The sequence below is a fragment of the Lagopus muta genome, chromosome 15 (genome assembly GCF_023343835.1).
Source record: "Lagopus muta isolate bLagMut1 chromosome 15, bLagMut1 primary, whole genome shotgun sequence".
NCBI classification, from domain to species: Eukaryota; Metazoa; Chordata; class Aves; order Galliformes; family Phasianidae; genus Lagopus; species Lagopus muta.
The window spans coordinates 13,495,212-13,521,844 of NC_064447.1; the positions used below are offsets into that span (position 1 = coordinate 13,495,212).

The following is a 26,633-nucleotide window of genomic DNA, read 5'->3' on the forward strand; positions in this document are numbered from 1 at the left end:
CGCCGTGTGAGTGCTTGAGTGGGTCCAGCTGGTCCTGCAGGTAGGGCATCTTGTCACCCAACAGGATGATGATGAGTCCTATGAAAGTAAAATGCATGGGCAGGGCACAGCTGTGCCATGTCAGGGTCTGTGCCCAGGACAAATCCCTTGCTCACAGAGGTGCCTTAGTGGGACCAGACACCTCCACACCAACAACCATCCCGCCTAGCAAAGAGCCGAAATAAGATCTGCACAGCTGGAAATGTGGATTATTATTAATATAATCATCATCATCGTCATTATCATTATCATTATCATTGTTGTTGCTATTGTTATTTTGAGCTGCTGGCCTCTCCTCCAGGCTGCAAGGGAGACAGTGTAACCTTACTGAGGCAGCCAGGATTCTTCAGATCAGGGATTGTGGTGGTTTTTGCCATGGACTGTAAGCTCCAGTCCAGTTGGTTTTTCAGAGTATTATCAGAAGCTAAAGGCTACATTTAAAAATGTATAAGCAGGAGCTTTCAACTCTGTGTACCTTCATTCATAATTCACCAGTGCTCATTTCTAAAGAAGAGTTGGTATTTTCACAAGGTAAGTGTACTTTAAAATCTTTCTTTACTTTGCAGAGAGTGCGAAATGATGCAAACTTCTTGAAAAGGAGAGGACAGCCAGAGTCTCTCAGATAGCCACAATATTGCTTGTAATTTTCATATAATTCAGCCGTGATTGGGAAATGTTGTTGCATTCCTTTGCAGTACAGCCATGGCGTTGGTGTTTTTAGAGCTAATTTTCCAAAAAGATCACCAAATCCTTGTCAACTTGGTGACTATCATTATCCAACATGCCTGAAGCAAAGGAGCTGCTTGGTCATTCTCATCTCCTCCCGATGTGCCAGTCCCACGCTGCTGAAACCAGTTCTTCAGAAATGTCTGCCGGTTGCACCAGTGTGTCCTAAGCCTAACCCAATCCCAAAGACCTGCTGATACACATAGGGATGAGAGAGGCCTTGAAGATGTGAGGAGCTTAGTGCGGATGGCAGCACAGCTTTGCTCAGGTTCCTTTTGGTTCCTGTACCTGCCATGCTCCCACCTGTGCTGTCAGCACAGGCCCAGCATTGCTATGTGCATAGATCTGAGCAGAGAGGGGGGAAGGACTGGAAGATGTTTACTCTAACAAGAGATACCCACTGTGTCAGTCTCCACAGTAATTAGGAGCAAAGCACTTTTAAAGCACCTTCCCCGCACCTATTACCCAGGCACAGTGTGAGGTGCAGCCATTAATCAGATAAGCTGCTGGAGATAACTGCTAATTGAGAACAGCCCGACTCCCTGAAGCTTCCCTCCCTCTTTCTGCCCATGCTGAAGTGTATAATTTGCTCTGCATACTGGTGTTGGAGAGCAGGCTGTGGCAGGTTGTGGTTCTGCATGGCTCCTGGGGGGAGATTGGATGAGGGGGTGAGCAATACACATACAGTAACAAAACATGTGCGTGTGATACGGTCCTGTCCACATCTCCATGGTGGGGTGGATGCTGTGTGCTCATCTTCCTGTTCTGCAGAGAGGAGATAAGAGTGGGTGGCTGATAGAGGGAAATTTCCATGGACGTCCAACCTGGTGGCCTCCAGCTCACCCAAGCAGCCAGTCTCAGAGTTTCCAGCTGGTGTCGGGAACTGAGCTCACTCATTTCACTTGCCCAATGCAAGACTGTGTTGTAACTCCCAGTATTTAACAGAAAGAAGGCTTCTGCACTGACTGTCCTCTTGAAATGGCACTTCTGTGTGAAGGCACTGCTCACCATCAAACTTCCAGTGCAGGACTAGCTGGGACGACAGATAGAAATGAAAACTAACTTGCCATCTCACGAATGGCACAAGAAATCAGGAGGAAATTCACGGAAACCGCTGGAGTTGCAACACAGTGAATCATCAGGCCTCACATCCCGGATGGGCTGCACCACGCTCAGCAACCTGCGGGCAAAGTCGCTGCTGTCCCCAGTGCTGGGAATGAGCACCTGCTGCTTTATTTTCCAGTCTGAATCAGCGTTTTCTCCTCATTTCATTTTCTGCAGATGGATGCATTTTTCCCCCTTGTGATCTTGAGTAAAGGATGCTATTAAAAACTGTAGAATTAACTAACTCAGAATTAACTGCAGGAGAGGTTGTGACTTGATTCATCCCTCTTGGGCTCTCTCGTCCCCCTATACTGCTGGTTTGGGGAGCGTGGCATTGTGTCTCCTTTGAACACAGTGATAATGTCCCCTGTGGCACTGGAGCAGTGCAGGGGTCCATTGCTGGATGGATCCAGGACAACTATTTCTATGGGGTGTTCCTGCTGATCTTTCTACCCAACACAGCTTTATTACCCAAAGAGCAGGCTTTCTGGGGGGAATGAAAAGAAAAAAGTCTCTCTCCCCAACAAGGCCATTTGGGGACACTCTCTGCCAAAGAGTTCCCACATAATCCCCAATCGGACTTGGCTTTTTTCCCTTCTCTGCTCAGTTCTTCATCTTTCAGGAGATGCCTTGGACTTTTGTGATGAAAGCCTGCCTCATCCCGTCAAGGGATTCAATTTGGCCTGTTTTCCAGCCCCACTGATGTTTATATCTATTAATTGTTTTTGCTCTCATTTTCTGATTTCCCACTGATATCACAGAAAGCCCTGAAGAAAACAATCTTTGATGCAGAATAACATATTTCAAAAGGCAACTTCCCACCTCCAATGTTTGGGGATAATTAGGAGACTGAGTCTAAATGGCAAAGCTGCTGATCAATGTGTTTTCCTTCTGCTATCTAAAAATGTTTGTTTTTCTCCATATGTCAGACAGACATCCCAAACCCATGACAGAGTTGTTCCCTGTACGATCTGAGCTCTGGTACACGTGCCCTGCCAACTTCTATTTTAAGCAATATGAGGTTTTTAGCATCTCCTGTGACGATCCTTCCCAGTGTTTCCGTATTGCTTTGTCTTCTGCGTGCATCAGCAAGCGAGAACATGTTAACCCATGCACTTCCCAAGTCAGGTTTATACAGGTGGTCCCATTGGGTTAAAAGAACTGCAGTGAGATCATGAGATCACAGGAGGAGTTGAGATGAATCCTGGAACTGGGGGTTCCTTGAACTGCCCGGTCCCGTGGCTCCAGATGGGGCTACACATTGACCATGGGATGTGGCCGTAGCTGAACCAATGAAGGTTTTCAACACTTAATAAAGGCAGAGCTGTGAACATAGTGGAAAAAGCCTTCTGAGTCACAGTATATGGCCAACTCATATTCAGGACAGATGGTGTTTTCTAAAAGTAGCTGCTTACTCCTAGAATTACTCTTCTTCCTTCTTGTGGCATATCGTCCTCATTCATTGCTGCTCCTGCCCACAGACTTCTCCTTTTCAGCATATTTCTTGTGGTAATTGTAACGATCTTTAAGGAAATAAATTTAAAAGGCAACTGTAAGCAACCCTCTCTCCCTGTCTTTGCCTTCCTAATTTCATGCTCTCCTCTGACAATGTCCAGCCCTAATAGTGGATAACATGCAATGTTTAGTTATTTTGGAAAGTTCTTTTTGTCTTCATATAGGAGCTACAATTGGAAGTGCAGTTCACCTTGCTTTTTGTTCAGCTGAATGTCTCGCTCCCTATTTGAGTTTTTCCTTCATTTCCCTCTAACTAAGGAAATCGGGAATAGTTTGGAGAGAAAAACCAACCCCAATTTCTGCTGTGCTCTCTTCTCCTTCACCTTTCACAAAACACCGCAGTCCATTTCAGGCATCTGCCATCGGGTTCTGTCTCTGCTGACAAATTCCTCCTCTTTTTGTGTCTGTGAAAATCAAGAGAGATTCAAATTTGGCCCAGCACACCTAATAGAAACCGTGCATCAGCTTGACTCAAGCTGTTAGACACCTTATGGGGTACAATGGAATGCCATTAAATAACTCAGAGGTCCTGATCCATGTCAGCCTCCCAGTGCTGTGAGAGGACTCTTGTATTCCTCAGCCACAGTCTGAATATTAGATCTTCTGCTACTTAAGCCATATTTTCTTTCAGTTTGGAAGAGGTGACTTTCCACTGGCACCAAGTTCGTTAAACTGCCTGTATGTCCATAACAGTATTCCAAAGCGTTGCTCATTAAATCTTGGGAAGCAGACAACCTTTCCTCTTGTAAGCTGGGGAGGATGAAAGCACTTGCAAATGTCTTCCTTACAGAGGAGAGCCAGGCTGAGAATCAGAGGCTTTCTTTCTGCTCCTCACGGGTTGCTCTGCTAATGATTGCAACCGACACAGACCTGTGTTCTTCCTGGATGTACTGATGATAACCCTGGCATACTTTAACACCCATCCCTATCTTCAGATAATAACTAGCATTCCCACTGTGCCTGGAGGTCTCACCACTGCCCATCACCCTGGTTTCAACATTTGTTTCAGAAATAAAATTAGAGATACAAATGCTGAATTTTGCACTACTGACAGTGAGGAGTTTTATTTTGTCAGTGTTTAGCTTTTAACTCCATGTTGTTAAAAAATTAAAGACATTCCAGCTCTCAAGCGATGGTGCTCTTATTTGAAGAACAGCAGAACTACAGATGTAATCATTAATTTTTTTGCTTGAGAGGGAGAGGGAAAAAGTAAGATCATTATTATTGATACTGCAAAAGAGATGTGGAAAAAGTCCTGCCTTCAGATAACACGTGATGTGCGTCTGTGTTCCACGTGGGAACCCGCAGCACCAACCTGTCTGCAGTTTATGCCATCTCACCAAAGCCCTGAACACAGATTTGCAGCTAACCAACACACAGGCACAGGCCAAGAGTCCACGAGCAGCATTTATTCCCACTACAGTTCACACTGATGCCCAAGATTAATCTCTTTGCCCACAGCACACTCCTCATCCGATTTATTTCTCTGTGTGGAAGGGACCTTCCCAAGGCTCTGGCTGGGGGCAGTCATTGCAAGGACATTCAATTATCAGTTCATCGTGTTAGCTTGATTAAACGACAGCTGTGATGAATGGCCCCACCATCGCTGTATCCTCCACTCCTTTCTGTGGCTGTGAACACACTTAGTGCTGCACAGAGACCAGCCCTCGTCTGAATGCAAAGCTGAACTCAGCACGAGCCTTTTCAGCAGGCCTTGGATCAGCTTTGCCATGAAGTGTTGTACACAGTGAGTTTTGGTAATGTGCTGTTTCACTCACAGGAAATGCCACGCTGCCACACAACCAGCTCCAACACACATCCAGATGAAAGCGCACCGTAGGTGGGACGAGAAGTATAATTGCACCCAATTTTGCATTTGCACTTGTTTTCTAAAGAGCTAAAATGAGATTTTTAATATACTTATTATGAATATGTACATCTGCTCTGCCATTTTTGCATAATGAGCACATTCCTGATACTTAAGGAATCAGCTTCCTCTCTCTCTAGGAGATAGGCAAAATGAGGCATGCTGTTATTCACAAATTTATTTATTCATTCTTCATTTTTTTGCTTGAAACACACTGGGCAATCCATCTTGTTCCCAGGAAAACCCCGGGGGATATGGAGAAGGCTCAGCATTCAGCTCTCATCTTAATTATCACAAATCTCATTCCACAAATTTGAATATGTTGCAGAGGAAAGAGAAAATGCAACTCTTCATTGCACATTTTCCAGAAGAGAGAGAGAAGAAAAAAAACCAACCATGTCTGGGGACAGTTGCCTTGAGAAACACACGGAGGAGGTTCCCATTCTGCCCCCGGATTCGTGCTGCAGGAAGATGAGAGCTCCTGCAGGTGACCTGTGGGAGCAGATGGGATTTGTGAGCTGGGTGATCGCCTCTCAGTGGCTTCATTTACAGCAAAATCCAGACACCCAGCTGCACCTGGGAGCAGAGCTGTGACCAGGGTGGGGATGCGTGATGGGCTTTCATAAATACACAGTAACCTGACAGCTGGGTTGGTCCTCTTTGCAGACTGTGCAGAACTGGTCATACGGTCCATATATTTCTCTCTCCATTTCTTAGCCTCCCTGCTTGGTAGGGAACATTTGTTTTCAGGTGTTGCAAAACTGAGCCCCATGCACACATCTGAAGCATCGCTGTTTAATCAGGAAGCACAAATACCAGCTCAGGTCAGAGGACATGCAGGTACAGCCATTAAGCCCTTTTAATTTTTAACATCCCTGTTTGGAGGGTGGTTAGCAGCAGCACTGTGCCTCTTGGCCCCCAGCAGCTGCTCTGGGCTGGATTCAAACAACTTGAAACCACTGGGAAAGTGTCCGTTAACTTCAGATTAGGTCCTCTGATGGGAAAATACTGATCATATCTGCTGAGCGAGGAGGCTTTGTGCAATGGCTGTTATTGCCTATTCAAGAGGTAAATAAATCTACTGTGGGAGAGCAGAATTTGAGAACATGAGAACAAATATTTTTTCCTGTGGAAACATTCAAGCACCCAAGTCATGACACAGCTTTCCTAACCTCATCTCGGCTTCTTCAGAGGGAAGTTTCCATCAGCTTCTTGCAGACAGCCCACAGGCTCCCCGTGCTGGCCCTGCACTTAGCAGCTGCTGAGAGCCTTAAGGGCAGTGAGGAAGCAGGAAGGCTCAGCTGGTTGAATGCTTCCTTAATGCTGTCACATCTCTTGCCAACACAGGGAGGGAAAAGGTAAAATAGCCACCATGAAAGAACCACCTCCTCCAAATACTTTTGCACTGAAGCAATGCTGAAAGTCCAAACCACTTGCTGAAGTGCAACTTCCAGGGCAGCAACTTTAAGGCATGGAAGCCACGGAATTGGTTGCAAAGATGAATGAGGCATCATCTTCAACTGTGCAGGTACAGGCAGTGCAGCAGATGTCCTCAGATACAGCCCTCAGGTGGACAATGAGGGTGAAGCACTTGGAGGGCTCATTATGGGGCTGCTAACAACTTCCTACAGATGGCTACTGGATGTGTTGCAAAAGGAGGGGTCTGTAGAGGTGAATATCATAAAGAAATTGCAAACAGCCCGGTCCACATGCTGCTGTTGCATTTTTAGGAAGCTGCTGTTTCACTGCAAAGATTGGACTATAGATGCTTCAATTTATAAATAATTGAATTCAGAGTTTATTCAGGCTAAGAAAGCACCCTTTACAAATGGAAATCTAGTGCAATTCAGTGAAGCGAGCAGCTAACAATCTAGAGAATAGATAAATGATAAGAATAATATATATAATCTTGTACCCAAGAAACCTGTGAGGAGGTCAGAGATTGTTCATCTGCCGGTGGGGCAGCCAGGAGGGGCCAGGCCTAGGGTCTGACCTGTGAAACTCACTGACTCCACTGGTTAGGAAGAAGTCGTTTAAAAAGAAGCAAAAAGAATTTTAATTGGATCTGGAAAATGATGTGAACCTCACTCAGTGGTCCAACAGGAAAAGCCTTTTATCTCCACTATTTATAAAGAGCTGCCTGTGGCAAAGAGTCCCTGTGCTACTCTGAAAGGTAGCACAAATGGGAACGGGAGGAAAAAAGGAGATGCTGGAAGGAAAGCCATTTGCAGCTCTGGGTTGGCTCAGTTCTCAGAAGAGTCTTTATCCCTGGTTTCCAAAGCTCAGCCTGAGATCAGAACAGTGAGTGGTGCTCCTGGCCTACGTTTCAGCAGCTGCAAGGAGGGGTTGTGCATCATCTTGCCTTTGTCATTTTTTAAGATATTTTTACCCCCACTTGGGCTTACACAGCTGCATTGCTTCCATCCTGCTGACAGCTTTAACTTTCATTTGTCACTTAGCTGGGCACGAGGGCTCACAATATGCATGGGGATTGCAGTTCTTGTGTAATTGATGGCACCTGTGCAGGCAGCCAGGTGCTGCAGTGTGCGCTGTGGGCACAGAGCTCTGTGTTTGTGCCACCTCCACCGGTGGCATTGGTACAGCGCCAGGAGTTGGAGGGATGAGATTTTAAATTGCCTGTCTTTCGGGTAGGATCTGTCTTAAGTCCCCCTGGGATGTATTTTGAAGTTATGTCAGGGTCAACTAACGCACGTAGGTGGTTTTGTACATATGTCTATCAATCAGCGAGCTCCTTTCCAGAAGAGGTGGCAGAAGAATTTATGTAGGGAACCTAATGTCATTCATTACAATGGCCAAGGCTATGACATGACCCAGATTCCCACATTCATAGAAGTGGAGAGTGCTCTGATCTGACACCTCCAATTGTGAGATGCTCTGCTTTAGCTCAATCTGCCAATTCCATCTGCAAGCTGTTGGGTTCAGGCCCAGGTCTGAGCAGGATTCAAGGCATGACACATGCTGCTTCTGACAAGGGACGGGGGCTGTCGTGTGTGAAGTTCATTTGAATGAGTGGAGCTGATATCCCAGCACGTAAGTCTTCATGCAGGGCACTGATACAAATGCAGACATTCCCCCAGCATGTTCCAAATCCACTTCCTTCCTCATGCCAACTACATCAAAGCTGCAGAAATAGAAACCCTTGGAAAGTATTTAATATCTCTAAAAAGATGGAGCAGCTGATGGCATGCATTCCAGCATCTCTTAAACAGCCTCTGGACAAACTTTTCTCTGACCTTGCATTAGAGGTAAGGGTACTGCTGTGCTGAATCAATAACCTCCCTGTTTGCTTATGTTCATTTGTTGACCACGACCAGGGCTGGCCTCTTCAGGCTTTTTATGCCTTTGGACCCACCAAAGCCATTTGCTTATCATTTTTTTTTCCAGGCAGTCCCCACAAGCACTGGATGAATACTTTCCTGATGCAAATGGAGAAGCCAGCAGATAACTGAGTCTGATGTGGTCACAGTCTGAGTCCTGCTGGAAGTGACCGATGAATCACACAGGCTCAGTGTGAAAAGTATTCTCAGGAAGATCCAGCAGCTTCTCACTGGTAATAACTTCCATGTGACAACCTGTCCCAAAACTCAACATTTTCCTCAGACACTCAATTTACATCTCAAAAAGAATTTTCCTTCTGTGTGTTCATTACTCCTTCTTGAGCCACAGATATTTCAGGAAACAATCACTGGCAGATAGTCCACAGGAACAACTGATATCTGAACTCATTCTGGGAAATTATTTTTGCAGTTCTCCATTCAGCACCAGAAAAAACCTCACTCTATCAGGATGCACATCATCAAGGCTCTGGCGTGGTTCAAACTTCAAGCCAGGGCCACAAACATCTTGGCACAGGGAAAGGCTGCAGGTGGAGGTCGTGGGAAGGGGATGCTGTGCTGCTGCGTGCACCAGGGTATGGCAGGGTCTGCCCAGGGACGTGGTGGAGTCACCATCCCTGGAGGTGTTCCAGAAAAGGGCACACGTGGGGGTGTTGTTAGGGGCATGGCAGGGGTTGGGTTTGGGGATCCCAGGGGTCTTTTCCAACCTTAACAATTCTATGATTCTCAAGCAGATCCTGGGGCACCACGCAGCCCCGACAGCAGGGAGCACAGCGTCCTGCAGACGCTCCTCCCTCTGTGCCCACAGAAGAGTTCATTTTGAGTTCAGTGCCCCAAGGCACCATTCGGGCTGAATTCCCACATTCCCTCCTCCTGTGCAGCGCTTCACAATATTGCTTACACTGCAATCTCCTTCAGGCTTGTAGCTTCTATATACATTGTAGGCTCTGCCCGCTGATCACAACAACGATACCTAATTCAAAGAATGGGAGCTTTTTTAATTTGTGTGAATTTCCTTTGATGTTTAAATGACATAAAATCAGCAAAACAAAACAAGGCTCTCATCTGAATCACTCAGGAGAATACAGTAAGCTGTTCGAGGCTGCCAGATGCAGTTGTAATTAGGTGCTTGCAGAAGTGTATTATCTACTTTATCTGTTATTTACTGTGCATACTATACTTACTGTGCTGAACGCTCCTGACAGATGACTGCAGATTTCTCTATCTGTGATTGTCTGGATGCTGTTGCTACACTGTTTTTGAGAGTCGGAGACAAACCAATTGGATTCTGACATTTATTTATCTCCTTAGAGCAAATCTTTTTGTCTGAGAGATATGTAGGACTCCTAAAGAGATGTTACACTGCCTCATGCTAATCCTCCTTAGCTCCCGGATTACTGACCTAATGCATAGTGACAGCCCTTTGGGAGCACCGTGCTGAGCTGCTGCACGGCATGCAGGAGTGCTCTGCTCCATGAGACCCCCCTGCTATGGGCTGTCCTCATGCAAAGGGGCCCTCCAACCTTACTGAGCTGTATGGCCTGTTTAGTTAATTACCCCTTCTACACAGCAACACCCTCTGGGTCAGCCCCAAATCCTCAGCTCCCTCTGCCCTACAAAGGGCAGGAGCTCAGCTGTTGCTGCTTATTCTATAAGCACCTTGACCTGTATTTGGGTTCGCACTGCTCAGCTGTGGTTAACTCACCCCGGTTTATAATCTGAGGCCTAGGAGAAGGGAAAAGTCTCCCAGCTTCTTAGCTAACACCTTCTTCTAAGGTGTTTGCAAGTCTCATCATAAAGAAGAGCCCCTCTCTTAGCTTTTCTTTAAGTATACAGGAAATATTTGTGGAGAACTGTGTAAGAACAGATATAACCCAAGATCACTGCTTGCAAGAAAAAATTTTACAGGATTACAACCAGTTGTAACGCAGAGCCTACAAAGGGAAGTGCTGAAGTTAAGGAAAGAAACTGGAGACGCAGTGGGCCTGCCTACAATAAGGTAAAAATGAGCAACCTTCAGTTAATTATTCTATATAAACACTGCTCATTTGCTTTATAGAAATTCAGTCTCATAGCAGTCAGTTTACATCTCTGAGTTCCTATCTTCTGCTGGCTCTCCAGCCTGCTCCTTCCTACCAGGAGCTCCTGACCTACAACTCAGTTTCTCCAGAATGAAAATGTCTGCTGTCTCAAAGGCAGCTCAGAGGCTGCCAAGCGCTGCTTTCCAAAAGTACATCACCGATTTTTTTTTTTGCACTGACCCCAGGAGCAGAAAGCAGAACTGCATCTGTAGGAGATGCTTTTATTATCCTTGCCTCATAATCTCACAGTGAGGAAAAGCTGCACCTGCAGGAAAACCTCAGCCAGGCACTGCAGAGTAAGGGAGAGACTTTGAGATTTTGCTGAAGGAGAAAGAGAGTAAGGACACACAGGCAGTCCTCTGTAACCCCTCAGGGGTGAAGGATGTAAGCAAATAAGCATCACCCACCTCTCCTTCTTACAATCCTATGTTTTGCATCTTTTGGCTAAGGGAGAGGGGATGGCAGTGCAAGTGCTGTGTTACAGAGCATATCCTCAGACCACAGCTGGATCTCAGGAAGTGTAAAACGCCACAGGGTAACACAGCAATTTTCCAAGTGCATGGACAGCTGCAGTGTCTGAGCTGCTCTGTCTTCCTTGCATACCATGTTTGTGAGGGTCATGGGAACTGAAATGGGGAATAAAACAGTAACAAAGATGTTTTTTAGTGATTATATATCAACTTCAGAAGCGAATAAGACTGTACGGCTGTTCTTTTTCTTCTCATCATGTTAAGACTGCTGGGTTACACTGCAATGCCTACCTGCTAGGCTGTGTGGCTACAAGCTTTTAAAATGTATGTTTACAAACCCTTGAGAAGAGGGATATAAAATGAAAGAAATGACAGCTGTGAATGATGACTGCGATGAATACTGTCATCATAAATCCTGTCCTCCGCCCAAAGGAGCAGTGAGGGACTCCTCCTGTACCACGCCATGTTTTCACATGTCAGGTACATCTCTCCTACAGTTTCCAGCTAGCTTTTGGCCTGAAAGTCTCAACACACGTTGCCTGAGCTCAGCTGTGCATGACTCAAAGCTATTTGCCCGAAAATATTGCATTTATTGATAATTTAGGTTGAGATTTTCAGGCCTGCTCTAGGGCTTCTGCTCCCCGAGCCGGAGGATTTGATGCATATAAATCCTCTGGGAATGTGTCTTTTTGAGATGCTCTGCACAGCCTGCTTTTACAGCTATAATTGCAAGAGGAAGGGATGCTGAAATGATAGTAAAAAAAAATGTTTTCCTATGAAAGATTAACAACTTTTACCACTGTGGTCCTTGGCAGAGTTGTAACATATATTAGCTGCCAATTCCCTGCTTCAGCCCAACCTGCTGTTGCTACAAAAGGGGGTGACAGTTTAAACAACTACTTCTGGATAATTCGGCTGAGGAGAAGCTGTGCTCTGTATGAGATTTGCAATGACAAATGAATTCATCTACACGTGCTGGCTACACATTTTGCCATATCTTTATTGCACTTTTACCACGTTGCAAACAATTCCACAAAAATGCTGCAAAAGTAAGCCTAGAGCTGCTGAAAACAGCTTTTTACCCATATATGTATATATTTACACAAAACTATCAAAAGCAAAGTTGAAAAGGAGCAGCTCAGCTATGATAGTCTAGAAAGATAAGAGCTGCCGCCTCCTTAAGGATAAATAGTACAACTTGTCATTTTACATCACTTTGTAAAACCAACATTCAAGTATTCCTGTCAATGCACAATTAGTGAAATTCCCTTCTGGTAATCACTGTATTATTATTATTATTATTATTATTATTAATATTATTTTTTGCCTTTAAAAGTTTGTAATGCCTTAACCCTTTAAATGCCGAACAGCTGGAAATAAAGTGTTCAATTTAAATAAGATACAGCGGATTAGAGCACTTAAAGGGTTAACACAACATCCTAAGCGGACTGTCACCACAAATAAAGTGTGAGTCACAAACCTATGCTGTCCCTCTCCGTTAGATTTGGTAGGTAGGTCTGGGGTTCGTAGATATACCGTATATAAATACAAAATATTAAGTAAAGGCCTCCTTGCTATACAAAAAGGACAGGAGGTGTTTTGCTATCAGTCTGTCGGCGATGTGAGTGTTTTCTCAACCTCTTCATAATCTCTTCTCGGGAACTAATGAAAAGCATCACGTTAGACTTATTTTTCTTAATGAGCCAATCCTTTGCAGAGTCTACACTATACCTACTCTGGGAACAATTATATCTCGTGTCTGAATTCACTGAATTCACAAAGTGGCATACCAGTCTTTTGCAAGACTTTTTTTTTTTTCTTTTCCTTTTTGAATCTTCTTTACTCGGCTGATAAAAACGTAGTCTTGCGATTTCACTACCTCTCGGTCGCAACAGTGTTAACATCAGTGTTAAAGTCATTTTCAACCACATTGTCATAACCATCCTTCTCTATGCAGTCACTGACAGCCTTGAGGACAATCCGCAGCCGCCTGTCCATCGCCTCCAAGTGAGGTTGGTAGAGAATGGGAGCGATTTTATCTTTTAGCAAAGATTCCTTCATCAGGAGACTGAGTTTGTATTCCTCCTTGGCTAACAACTGCAATCGCAGATAGGTCGACTTCCTTATTCTAAGAGAAAAAGGAACAAAAAATCTGTGTCAGTGTTTTCATCGCTGCTGATCTCAACGAGGGTAAAAGGCTTGGAGTCACAGAGGTGATAGCAAACAAATATTGTGTGATCTGAAATGCTAAGAACCAAGCAGCGTCATATTCCAAACCCGTGCATCCATTTTCACCTGGCTGGTGATGTTTGGGAGCCTGCAGAGAAGGAGCTGTCATGCAAAGTGAAGCTCTAGATATCCCTCATCCTCAAAACTCTTGGCCATGGGCTTTGAGGAACACACCTTTGAGAAACACTGCAGCTGAGGGAAGAGTTCACCCTTGATTTCAGTTTTGCTTTAATAAAGCCATATTTCAGCAGAGCCTCTCACAATAGTTCAGAGCCACGCTCCTGCTGGCAGATCTTAATTCAGTAAAGCACTTCAGCCTGCCAGTGCCAATGCTCAGGGACAGCTCAGGTCAGGCTCACCAGGCAGGATCACAGCATCCCGTCTCCATGGTTTGCAGAGGAAGGCACACTCGAATATTTCAGTCCTACTAGCTGAAAAATCTGTACAAAATGGAGGATGACTGCAGAGATGAAACTTACCTGCAGCACTGGTTTAAAGGCACCAATATGGAAAGTTCATCGTGGGAGTATTTTCCAAACCTATTTAAAGGTAAGAAGAAGAATGTGACAAATGCTGCTTTAAAGACTCGCTTGCACAGCTCTTTTCATTTCAGGAAATGCAAGCATAAAATTCATGGCTGTATATGTTCTGCTTAACTGGACTGGCACTGAGAAAATCTGGACTCAAGTTCAGCCACTTATTCTGAACAAATGACACAGTTCTGGCAGGTTTCAGTTTTTCTTTTCTGAAACAGGGAAGCAAATACTTATTTTGTACTCTTCTCTGTTAAGCTGCTCTCCTTATAAACTATGAGGTATGGACAAGAAAAACCTGTTTCTGAGCAGCAGATAGCATGCAAGAATTTGGTTCTGCTTTGGGGCTTCTAATACTGCCTTATTATACCAGTAATTGCTAATAATTCGTAAATGACTGGATGCAAAAATGGTCTCATAATGGCTGCTATGAAGTAAATAGTTTGTCCAAAGATTGTTCAGAAGATTATTAAAGGTACTTACCCTCTTCCATTATCTAAGTGGATAATAAATGTTTCATTTCCAAACTTTTCAAAGGTTTCATAGTGATGTCGATCCATGTTACCTATGGTGAAAAAAGACCATTGTTGTTAAGGCTTAGATTTACAGGGGGAAATGGACTCTTGAAATAGGGATGTTAATCCATATGACTTCACTAATGCATTTGATCCACAACCAAACACCCTGTTTTGTCTTGGTTAAGAACTTCTTTCCAAATTTCTGGCTGCTTGGAAAGCCCAAAAAAATATTACAGCTGTAATATATGGAGCAGGATTCTCCTGGTACTGCTTTTGGCATCCATGGCAGATGGCCATGTGATCTCCATCTTAAGGTCACTGTGTAGAGCACCAGCGCCAAGCTGGAGTTTTATCTTCATAGTGGGGATCCCGAGTCACTTCTAGATGCCCATGTGGCTCCTGAGCTGTGATTTGGCCTCTCCTGCTGCAGTCTGCTGCAGAGATCTCACCAGTGGGAATGGCAGAGGCTATGTCCTTGCTCACTTGTCTTCAAGGACCAAGTGTGCCTGTTGACGCCTTGCAGCGATATTGGTGCTGGGCAGGTTACGTACACAAATGTCTCAGTGTTAACCTCTGGGTAGACTTGGCATAGGTCACTGTTACATTCTTGTTAATAATTAATTTATTGTGAGCAGGCTAGCTAACCAGGAAAGAAAAAAACAACCTTCCTAATACATACCACAGTTGTCTTTGTGACAAATCAATACTTCTCCATCCCCCAGTCCCAACCTCCAAGTCTGTAGAGCAAGCAGCAGGGGATATTACTGCAGGATGAAAGCAATGTGCCAAAACTGAGCAGCCTTTGCAAGGGTATGCAGGAGCTGTACAGAACTGTGCTAAGGCGCTCACTACAGCAAATTGTGAAGCCCCTGGCAGCTTTGAAGGAGACTAGCACGACCTGCATTTATCACTGTGCACTCCTGAACATCTTTGTTCCTTTAATCTGCACTGATGGGAATACATAACCATGTAAATGTGCATTTTCTCATAATCATCTAGAATGGCATATACTGTAAATGCAGCTTCAGCCGTGCTTTAGCAAATTGCTGAGCTACGCAGAGCGGTGTAGAAAGAAGTGGTTCTTATTCTAATTAAATGTTGCATTTAATTTTTGAAAGAGATGAAACATACCCATTAGAAAATCAAAAACTGTCATATCCATTATATCCAGAATTCTGGTCCCACTGTCGTACGGGGGTGTTTGTTTAACCTCTTCACAATAATCTGGATCAACTTCCCATCTGGAAAAGCCAATATTTCAATATTTTATGTGACATGCAAAGCTTACTGAGCATTAAAAAACAAACTGTCGTTTTGCAAGGATTTACTTGTATTCAACTGAGGGCAGGAGCATGAGGAGGCAGCAGATTCCTCAGGCTGCTCTCAGTATTGCAAGCAACCAATAAAGATTGTGACTGATGAAAAAGGAAGAAAATCACAAGACTGAAAACTATGTGGTTAACAGGTTCAGGATTTAGGAGACCAGCTGCAACATCAGTCACACGGTGAAAACGTTTGGGACTTGTTTAAGGCTGCTGATAGCAGTGCATCTTTCTCTTTCTGGTAGGACATAATACAGGTCCCATTGCATCCTGTCAAAAGCCATTGCACATATCTATCCCACAAGGAGACTATGACACTGAAGGTCATTTCAGGTTCAGGACTGTAGTCCAGAGCTCCTTGAAATTGTAAGTATTCCCCTCCTAGGAGTTGGAGCTACTGAAGATCTGCAAATGTTCTCCTACACCACAGCACATTAGGTGAGATAGAGAAAGCACTGCTGAATCTTCCTCTTGGCATTTGCTGCAGGTGCACTTTGCTCAGTACTACTCACTCTGCTTTCTTGCGCTTGTGGTAGGAACGCCTCCAAGGGTTTCTCCAGGTTTTCCTTTTAGCTAAGGACAAGTCAGGAAGGAAAGCAGCTAGAGACCCTTCGATCTGATCTGGTTTTCCACACAGGGCATGCTCGGTTGAGCAGTAGTAGGAGCATTCGCCATAGAAGCAGATGTTGTTGGCTGACAAATAAAGGAAAACAGTTTTAAAACCTACTCTTAAATTAGTTTTCAAGAATTCACAAAAACACTGCTGTATGTGAAAAAACTTCAGGAGAAGTGAAGCTCTGACCCAGAACCCGCTGTTACCACGCATAGTTCTCTTCTACTGAAACCACTAGAAAGACTAATTTATTTCAGTGGCTGGGATCACGCCCTGTGCTGAGCTGTGACTGTTTCCATGTTATTTATATTCCAAAACCACAAAATATATGGATTTTTTTCTTCCTTCTAGCCCCAGACTGATAGGTTCTCTTGCATACATGTGTTGCCCTATGCTAACTGGTGTGGCTGGAGCCCCAAGTCCTGCAGCTGCGCAATGACGCATGGCCAAAATTAAGCCACCTTCTAAAATCTAATCTTATGTTTTAAGAACATGAAACAACATTTTGTCCATTTATTTGCTGGGTTGAGAACTGGCAGTTTTACTGAGGAGAGCTACGTAGCATGCAGACTTATGTGGAGGTGCAGAAGGTGAAAATAGCACAGATGTAAATCTTTCAGCACACATCCCAAACAGAAATGTTCTTCTCCACAAGTCACATTACCCCAGCAACCATTAGACTAAGGACCTGCAGCACATTTTGGCATGTGTGTTACCTTAAGACTTCCCCAAAGTTGCCACCACACTTTCTGTAATAAGAGGAACCGTCCACCTTTTTACAAGAGACCCTTCCCTTCCCACAGGACCATGACCAAGAAGGAGAGCATGATGCTGGGCTTGTTGGTGTGCAACAACTCTTCCTAAAATTACTGCATGCACGTAAGATGTCATTAGAGGGAGATTGTGCCCTTCTCTTATGGCAGCACACAAACGCAAAAGTCACTTTGCTTCCTAATTCCTTCTAAACTCAAATATTTCTTCAGAACTACTCTCTTTGCAGAAGGAATAAACAGGTGTAAATGAGGCAGGGGGGGCTGGTGTATTGATGGAGGTTGGCTTCTGCCTGCTGCATGCGGCTCAGAAAGGCAGGCTGCCACACTGCCACCACAGCACACCCGTCAATGGATGGATGGATGTCTGTCCCTCCCAGCCCACAGATGTGTGCAAACCCAGCCTAGGGCTGGCAAGGCATGCAGGATTAGGGACTCTGCTGGTGCGACATGAGGGAGATAAGGAGCAAAGAGGGCAAGGAGCAGTGTGGGCCGCACGGCACAGGGATAAGAGGAAGAACAGAGAAATGATGTGGGGCTGCGGCTGGGGGAGGAGTGGGAGCAGCAATAAGGTTTCATTATGGCTTTGATTGCATTAATTAGCTGTATTGCATAGGACTGACTGCTAACCTTGGAATTACCTCAAATAATCAGACTAAATGGCTGATGATTTACTACTTGACAGTTTCAATCAGGGTTTCCTTGGCAGCCTCTATCGATGGTCATTGATTTGTCCATTGAGGTGTGGTTATTTTATGCTGGGCGCACACTTTTCAAATCCCTCTGTTGAGAACGGCTCTGAGGGCTGCCCACTGTCTGTCCTCAGGTACAGCTCCTGCCCAAACAGTGTGTTCACATTCTCACAGTTAAAGCCCTATTCAGTCCAGAAAATGACTGAAAGAGAAGTACTTGGGAGAAGAGAAAATGAAGATCAGGCTTGCTTCTCCTCCCCGTGCCAAGCAAAGCCGAACCGTTCCTCGTACACCAGCCGCTCCAGAACCATCTCAGTGGCCCTCACTCATTCTCTTAGCCTAAATTCAAGTGCAAAGTCAACATCTGAAGAAATCCAATATGATGCAAGCTGCGGGCTCGCAGCCCTGCAGCCTGTGATCGCTCAAGGGTTCCCTTTCCACAAGGGCTCTTGAAGCGCAGCCCTGATGTACTTATCCCTGGGCTAATGCAGGTGCCTCGGCTGCCTTTGATCATCCTGGCAAAACCAGGAGGGCTTCATGCCTCCTTGCAAACCTCTTAGGATGAAAGTGCAGAGTTGTGGAGCACCTGCGGGCAGCACGGCGCGCAGCAGCAGGTCTGCGGATGGGAGGAGCGGGCGGGTGGTTAGGGAGGCTGGGATATGTTCAGCCAGCAAAGAACAGGGGAAAACATCTGTGGTTTATACCTTGAAAAGAAGTGATTGCAAGCAAAGTGTTTCAAGGGGCTCCGGGCTGCCACAAGGGATGGTTTACAAGAAATCACATACAGATGCTGCGCCTGCTGCAGGCTAGCACGGAAGAATCAGGAAGTACAAAGAGAGCCTGATTTCCCAGGGCCTGCTGACACGGTGGGAAGGCAGGGCTCTCCCCAGCTGCAGCCAGAGCCAGTGTCTGCATGGAATCGAAGCTGTGGTGGGCTCCTGTTTAGTTTGGCTGTGTCAGCATCACCTGCTGCTCTGTGCAGGGAAGGAACCCGCTCCTATTTATCTAGATCACCAGAGACAATTTATCTCCCAGGGGCCGGGTGACCTGCCTTCCCAGCTGGCAGCAGGAGGCTGGCACTCAGTTATCTGCTGCTGCATGGGTTCTGCAGTGAGCAAAAGGCACACAGAGATGCCCCTCCTGCGCTATCGCAGCCTCTGCTGCACATTATGCAAATCTGACCTTTCAAAGAAAGGAATTATAATAAACACAGCATTTTGCACAGCAGGGAAGATATATACTGTGTTTAATAGTTTGCTTCGGAATTTAACTTGGGGAACAATGAAACCCTGCTTGGTATTGTCAATGGAAGCAACCGGGACTAACCATCTGACAGTAATCACACACTGGAACCCAGATAAATCTCAGGAAGGCTCGGGGGCTATCTCCATTGTCACGCTGCTGCTGCTGAGGGGTGACACAGCTGGCACATGGGCTGCTCTGCTCCTGCCGTGCCCCTCCAGTTATTGACTTTCCCACAGAGCCCCATTGCTGCAACAGGAGCGTGGCCGCGGCAGGATGCAGCCTGTCATTAGGGCAGCAAGCATGAGGTAAAGGCATAATGCCTTTTCTGACAGCTGGTGTTCTCTCAGACATACTGCACTCACTCTGCGTCACTTCTATCTGATCTCTGGGCATAGTGGAGGTGACAGAGTGCTGGATCTCAAGTGATTATTAACAAGATTAACTTTTTTGATGGATACAGACGAGACATGCTGAAATGTCTATCCTGGTCCTTACGTACAGGGAGTGAGATGAAGCAGTCTAAATTATCTGGGGAAATATGCTCATTTTAAAGGCTTCTTAAAAATGTAGAAATCAAGAGGTACCAAAGATAGACACTGCTCTCATTTAGGGCTTCAAGGTGCAGCAGCAAGCTTCTTGGAAGCCTAAGTAGGTGACCCACATTCTGTGGGGCATGCTGAGTGGGAAATTCCAGCCAGAGACACAAACCCAGTGCTTCAACAGGAGTCCCACACAGAGCAGGGCATGGCCTTTGGAAGGCAATAAGAGCCCCAAGAGCAGCACAGCAGGAGCAGCCGCCAGGGCTGCGTGCAGCAATGGCAGCAGCAGCACTGCCAGAGCAGAAAGGGATGTTTACACACACAGAAATGCTCAAATACTTTGAATGTGTAACATGTAAACCCCTTCTTCATTAAAAACAAACAAACAAAAAGCCTGTTTCCCTCAAAGCACAACAGAAGCAAGTGAATATCGAGCGGTCTTGCAGATGTCTGACTTCCATTATCCGAGGATGGATGGACACAATTCATAATGAAATCCAACAAAAATCACCACATTCGGTGATCAAAACTTGAACAAATGATGACAATTAAGAAGCAGAATGTCTGTGTACTCATCTGCACATTTTCTGTGCATCACCCTGATAGCTGAACCATAACTCTTCTTGGGAAGAAAAGGAACAAGTGGAGACACCTTAAAGCAAATTGCTTGGCAGAGCAATTCTTTTGCTGAGATTTGCATGAGTCTTAATAGAGGACATTTAGCAAGCCTGTGCAATTCAAGTACTGGAAAGAGCCCTGAATATTTACCGATGCAATGCATGAAAAGATCTTTCATTTACCTGCTCAAAATAATAGCTAATTCAGAATAGCTATTGTTTGCTGAGAGGAAAAAAAAAACAACAGAATCCCTTGGAATTGGTTAATAAGAAGAAAAACATAGTGCTTACTAGCTGTGCAACATTGATTTCTTTAAGCTGCTGCCTCAATTACTTCCAAAACGAAGGCTGACATCATTAATATGTCTCTTTTTTCCTAGCAAATTACCATTCATTTGTAAGAGTAGCAGGGCTACTGCAGTCTGCCCTACTGCAAAGGATGTAAAATTAATTTAAATAATTACTGACCTAATTCCATTTCTCATATTCAGTCCAAACTGCCTGGAAGAGCACTTTTCTGCAACCTGCTTTCTCTCCGAATGCCTGACCCCAGCCCTTCCTGCTCGCAGGGAAGGACAGACGGACACCACGCGCTGTGCAGCAGCACCTGCCCGAGCTGCCTGGAAGATTTGCATTTCCATTTCTGCTGGAACAAGTGTGGACATTCAGGAAGGTCCCTCCTAACATACCTCCTGCCAGTCTGGGAAAAACATCGTGTATTGGTCAGCAGTCACGATGCTCATAACGATTTCCTGAAGGGTTTTCACTGCGAGTCATGGTCTCCCAGCCCAAGGGGAAGAGTTGTGTGTATAATGAACTACACTCAGTGCTTGCTGTGTGGATAGGGACACACTGCTGGCAGAAGCAATACATCCCCATGAGCAGCCACTGTCAGCAGACACAGCTGGGGAGGGGGATGCAGACCCCAGAGGGGCCTTGGTGTGCAGTGGCTGTGTGCAGACTGATTCTTGCAAGTATCCATGTAGCACACACAACTAATTGCTTAATTTAGGATTTTATCACTTTTTCATTAGGCATTAATTAATGTCTGCCTTTTAAGGTCAGTATGAAATACAAGATGGAGGCTGGGCATATGCTAATGAGACTCCTGCTAATTAAATTGGAGCTTTGAAAGGAAGAGCTCTGACAAGTAGCCAACATGATTTGCACACAGTATAATGATTCTGAAAACGCAAAATTGAAAAGAAAAAACAATTGCTTAAATGTTTTATTCTCCAGGAAAGCCTGATTCATAGCTCATCAAATATTTTAATTGAATTTACCGAAAGCTTCCAAATAAATTTGAATAAAGGATTATGCTTGGATCATCCTTTGGCTGTCTGGAATTTTGCAGTGACAAGATCTTTATCTTCATCCAACAGCAGCTTTCACTCTGCACTGCTGGGCTGCAGCTGCTCTATAGACAAGCATGGTTTTGGAATTCTCAGAAAGCACTCAAGTTCACCCCTAAGCCTCAATGTATAACCCAGGAAGACTAAAAAGCAAGCAAGCCTACTAATCCTTGTCTCACTGGCTAAAATGCAAGTAAAACATCTTATATTTCACATGAGCCAAAACATCTTCTGCACACAAACAGCTGCAAGATTTTTTGGTCATCTTTCATGGATAATTATTTGCTTGAAAACAAATCAAGCAAAAAAAAAAAAAAAAAAAATATATATATATATATCTATATGCATATATATATACACGTAAACAGAGAGAGATAGAAGGAAAGGAGTGAGAGAAGTGCCTGGCTGGCCATGCAGTGTGCCTGCAGACCACATTTGTGAACACCATCAGTCATATGGGCACAACTGGGACACGTGTAACAGGGGAAGGTGAAACATCTCATAATCCTGTAATGTATTGCACAAGGGTAGTTACTGGAATAAATAACAGTCTGCTCAACCATATCCTGCAGAGCCAAATATAAATATTAAGCTAAAAATAACAGCCACAATAATGACTTTATTGGTGCTCACAATAGTGTGATAAACACTTTAACTGAGAATGCTGTGCAGAGCAGGCTCTGCTTCCAGCTAGCTGCAGTAACACGCTGCTGCCATGGGAGAATCTGTGCTGAAGGCTTTGGGTGTTGCTTTCAGGGATCCGGGCTAAGCAGCTGCTGGCCAGGCACACCGAGTGAAGGAGAGAGCCCTGGAGATTCCTGCTGCAGAGTTCCTGTTACACAAGTTCAGGAATGCACATTTGCACACAGCTGAACTAATATGGGCTAAGCACTGTGGACACAGCTACAGGTTTTACATCTAGCATTTCCCTGTATATTCTTTCTCCGCAAACATACTTGAGCATGTATTTTTGTGCCTTAATTTAGAGCCTTAACCTCAACATTTCAACACCCCAGAGGATCCCTTTGACTTTCTTTCCCTATTTTTGTACATTCTGGGAACAGGATGGACATTTACCCTGTGTTTGTACAGCTCCCATGCTGTGGAGCTCTGTCCTTGGCTAGGGCCATCAGATGTTGTGAAAGAGAGAAGAATATTGCAGACAGGGGTGATACTGATTCCTGGGCCAGCCCTCAAAGCAGGTTCGAGGGCTGGGACCAATTCAGATCAGTTTTACTCTAGACTCTGCGCAGCAGTGAATGTGAGCTGGAAGCAGGATACATTACACATCTGCTTGATTTGGTTTCAGGCTCCTCTTGTAATAAAAACTGAGGTATGTGACTCTGAGAAAAGGAGGCTTTGGTCCTCCAGTAAAAAACAAGAAACAAATGCATACGACCACCAAAAGTGACAGCTCACACAGCACTAGGAAAAAAAGGTCTAAATAACTAATAGGCTGAGTAATAAGCTTTTGGGTAAACTGAGAGAAACAGAAGAAATTGCTTTAGAAACTGCTCTGCGTAAAACATTTGTTGAGTACATTGCTTTTGTGAAAATAAAAGCTTGTCTCTGTGGATAATTTGTCAAGGGGAAAGGCACTCAATTCAAAACAATAAAGTCTTCTTTGTATGCAGTGTCTCCACATTTATATTTATTCAAAGGTCTAGAAGACAGTTCTATTAGAAATATCTGAGCAATTAAGCAATCTACACATCGTTCCCTTAAGTACGTGTTCATCAGGATAGAAAGAACACAGTGCTGTTTCCAAGGCTACCTGGTGAGATGAAAAATGTTCTCCACAGCTTCTTGTCACGAGTCACATCTCGTATCTCCCTCGTCATGTTAACCAGTCTGCCTGCAACCGGTGGGACACGACGGAAATCCAGGATCCTGGGAGAAAAGGAGAGGCAGTTTATGTAAAGGATTGCAACGATAGTGATAGGTTTCAGGAAGGTTCAGTACACCCTGAAGGCACGTTAATCTGGGGCCTTTAAGAAAGCGCGTCAGCTGTAAATTGGATCATCCTTCTGATAATATCCTACAAAATGCATCATGAATATTACCAGCTCTGACTCGCCTACACAGTACGGAGCAGACACAGAGCAGTGTGGAGATGTGCTGTCCCATGAGAAAAAACAGTGACATAAAATTGCAGAAAGAAGAGACAGGAGGGACTTGGTGTTCACCTGGTGCCAATTCAGAGTTGTCACAACATGTGTTTTGCTCACCAATGTTTTAGGGATTGGAGGAATGGGATTTCAGCCTCTGTCTCCCATGAACACCATCTAATAAGCCTAAAAACTAGTTTTCTCTTTGTTTGTTTGTTTGTTTTCCTGACGGGCTTAGTATTGGTTTCATTTATTTCCTTCTGCTCCTCCCTGTTTCAGTACCCTCATACCAATATAAACAACCTCCCTGCAGCAAAACACTTTCCCACAGGCAAAGGGTGGAGAAAGAGCCTTTCTCAACCACAAACTCTCCAGCTTTAGTAGATCATTAAAAACTCCCTATGAAGCAGTGCCATTAGACACAGTAAAAGAGCAAAGTCTCCACACAAAGCCTCCCCATAGGTGGGATTTTTATGTCCACTCTACTGATAAGATTTTCTGCACTGAGTAGCAAGTGCTTTTTCTGCTTAGCATGTGGATGTTTAGTATTACTCCCTGCAGGAACTCCATTAATGCCTTTTCCTACAGTACCATCTGCTTAAAATGGCAATATAAAATATAAAACAGAGGGGATCAGCACCAAGGTCAACATTAAAATACAGAAGACCCCTTTAAGGATGAGAGCAAGATGGCTCTTAATGGCCAATCTACTCTGTGCCACCCACAGACGTGTTCCCTCATCCTGACCATCAATCCAGAAGGCATCAATACTCCATGCACCCCTAAACAATTTGTGGCCCAAAGCTTCAAACTTTCACAAGGATCTTTCGTGGCACTGCAGACTGCGAAGGAAGCCTCAGTTCTAACTCAGCCTGTGCAATGAAATGCTTTGTAGCTCTTTCGTTAGTAATTCATTAATAATTAATTCTTGCTCCTAACATGGGCTGGCTGAGACCGTCCTCTGTCCATTTCCAACACAGCCCGCACTATTTCTGCTTGGAGGACATTTTCAGCTAACAGGAACGTGAGATGACCATCAGTGTCCCCTGTCCCAGATACCCTCCAGATATGGGACAGCCCTTGCTTCGGGTTGTGATGCCTGGTCTGCTTTTCTATGGCAGTTACTCTTTGAACACTCAGGAGATTCCCCATGCCTCACTTGGATTTGCCCATCCTGGAGCTGATTGGGGTGAGCCAGATTCCCATTGTGCTTATGCCACCTCTTCCCCAGGAGATGGCTCCTCCCCACACGCACTTGCAGATCACAAAGAAAATTAATTTCTCAGCCTCCTTTTGAGAGCATTTCTCTTTCTTTTTGAGAATTACTTACTGCTCAGTTTCTCACTCCTGGAGCAAGTCCAATTTCCTGATTATTAATCTACCATTTCATCACCTTCCGTTTCTTTTATTCATGGCTTTTGCCCACTTTTGTTCCATTTTCCCCCTTTTTAAAAGCAATTCAGACACAGAGCTGGGCAAGTGCACGAACTTATCGCAATATTTCCACTTTTTCTTTCAATGCAAATCCATTTTACTTGCCTGTCCAAATGAAATGCTGCAATTTCTGCATTATGTCTTTCATAGTCTGAGAAATAAAAAAAATCAGGCGGGGTTTCTTGTTCTCTGGTCTGCCTGCAAAGAAAAACAAGGAAAGTGTTTTAATGAAGGTTTAGCATTCCTAAGGAGCAGTACTCAGACATCAGCGAGTTGTTCAGTGGTTCGGTATTGTTTGCTTAATGGAAGGCCTTTAAATACTTCGTGTGTGCATTATTTGTCATGTAGCCTTCATTTCAAGTTCTGTTTTAAATTACTGTAACAAAAAATAGGGTTCCAAGACTCGTGCATGCAGGCTGCTGTCACCAAGCTCCTCCACTCAAGGCTCTCGCTCTATTTAACAAGATCTATTTTATCACTCTCAAACATTTCATTAGTGATAGCAGCGAAGACAATGCCATTTCATTAAATTATCATTAACTGTAATTATGAAATTTCCAAAAGTAATAACATTTTTCTTTCATCTCTGGGAGCCGTGCAGCTCCTATCTAAAATATGACTCTGCCTTTGTGTTTCTTGGAGCCAAAAGTGACATGTTTTTCTCATTTCAGAAGAAATGGGATCATTGCAGTTTGACGGCCACGACACATGTCATGTTTCAAAGAACATTAACAAGCCCGTGTTCCAGAGAAGATGCAGAATTTGTTGTTTCTTCAGCATAAGAAACAATAAAAAATGTCATCCTGATGGAAAGAGAAAGGCTAAAGATTGAACACTGAACTCCACGGCAAACAGAAAGCTCTGTGTGACAGGAGCAAATCTGCCTTATTTTAGGCAATTTCCAGCCCTGATGGCTTTTGGACGGAGAGCAACTCAGGCAGTTGACAAATGCAGTGTCAGGGCCCCACCAAAATCTGCACCATATTCCATTTGAAGTCTTAAACATGAAATATGGACTGCAAAACTGTTCTGTAGAACATCTGCAAGGGAGGACAGTTCCCTAGAAGAGGAAAGCATAATTTTCCCAAGCTCTTTCTCATTCCCAGGTGGCCAGCTGACAGCTCGTGCATCACCTGCGCTACACAGCAGCCATTAAAACACATCTCACTTCCACAAAGACTTTGGTATCCCTGCCCACAGCAGAACACTGGAACCAGATGTCCTTTAAGCCTTCCAACCCAAGCCACAATATGATTGTGTGATTCCACGACAAGTGCTGAACTATTGCCATCACAGAGAGAACATGAAGGTATTTGGTGGGTCCAGTACAGCAGGAGGTCAGAGGGGCAGGAGGTCAGAAAATAAAAAATAATATCATGGTTTGTCTTCACCATACATGGAAAGGAAAAGGATAGCACCTACAAGGAGGAAAACAGAGAGTCCAAAACCTGAGGCATGTCACACAGCGTGCTGTGAAAGGAACACGAAAGCTAAGAGAGCAAC

General features: G+C 44.6%; 1 protein-coding gene across 2 annotated transcripts in view; it reads right to left on the bottom strand.

Moving 5' to 3' along the window:
* Positions 1 to 12,138: 12,138 nt before the first annotated feature.
* FAM20C (FAM20C golgi associated secretory pathway kinase) overlaps positions 12,139 to 26,633 on the bottom strand; it is a 55,829-nt gene continuing 41,334 nt past the window's right edge. For both annotated transcript variants that reach the window (XM_048961536.1, XM_048961537.1), the window contains 7 exons: positions 25,236 to 25,328; positions 23,363 to 23,478; positions 16,273 to 16,453; positions 15,570 to 15,679; positions 14,404 to 14,485; positions 13,867 to 13,926; positions 12,139 to 13,286 (listed from right to left, as the gene is read on the bottom strand). In XM_048961536.1, coding sequence (XP_048817493.1) covers positions 13,034 to 13,286; positions 13,867 to 13,926; positions 14,404 to 14,485; positions 15,570 to 15,679; positions 16,273 to 16,453; positions 23,363 to 23,478; positions 25,236 to 25,328 — 895 coding nt within the window. In that variant the 3' untranslated portion in view covers positions 12,139 to 13,033. The remainder of the gene's footprint in view (positions 13,287 to 13,866; positions 13,927 to 14,403; positions 14,486 to 15,569; positions 15,680 to 16,272; positions 16,454 to 23,362; positions 23,479 to 25,235; positions 25,329 to 26,633) is intronic.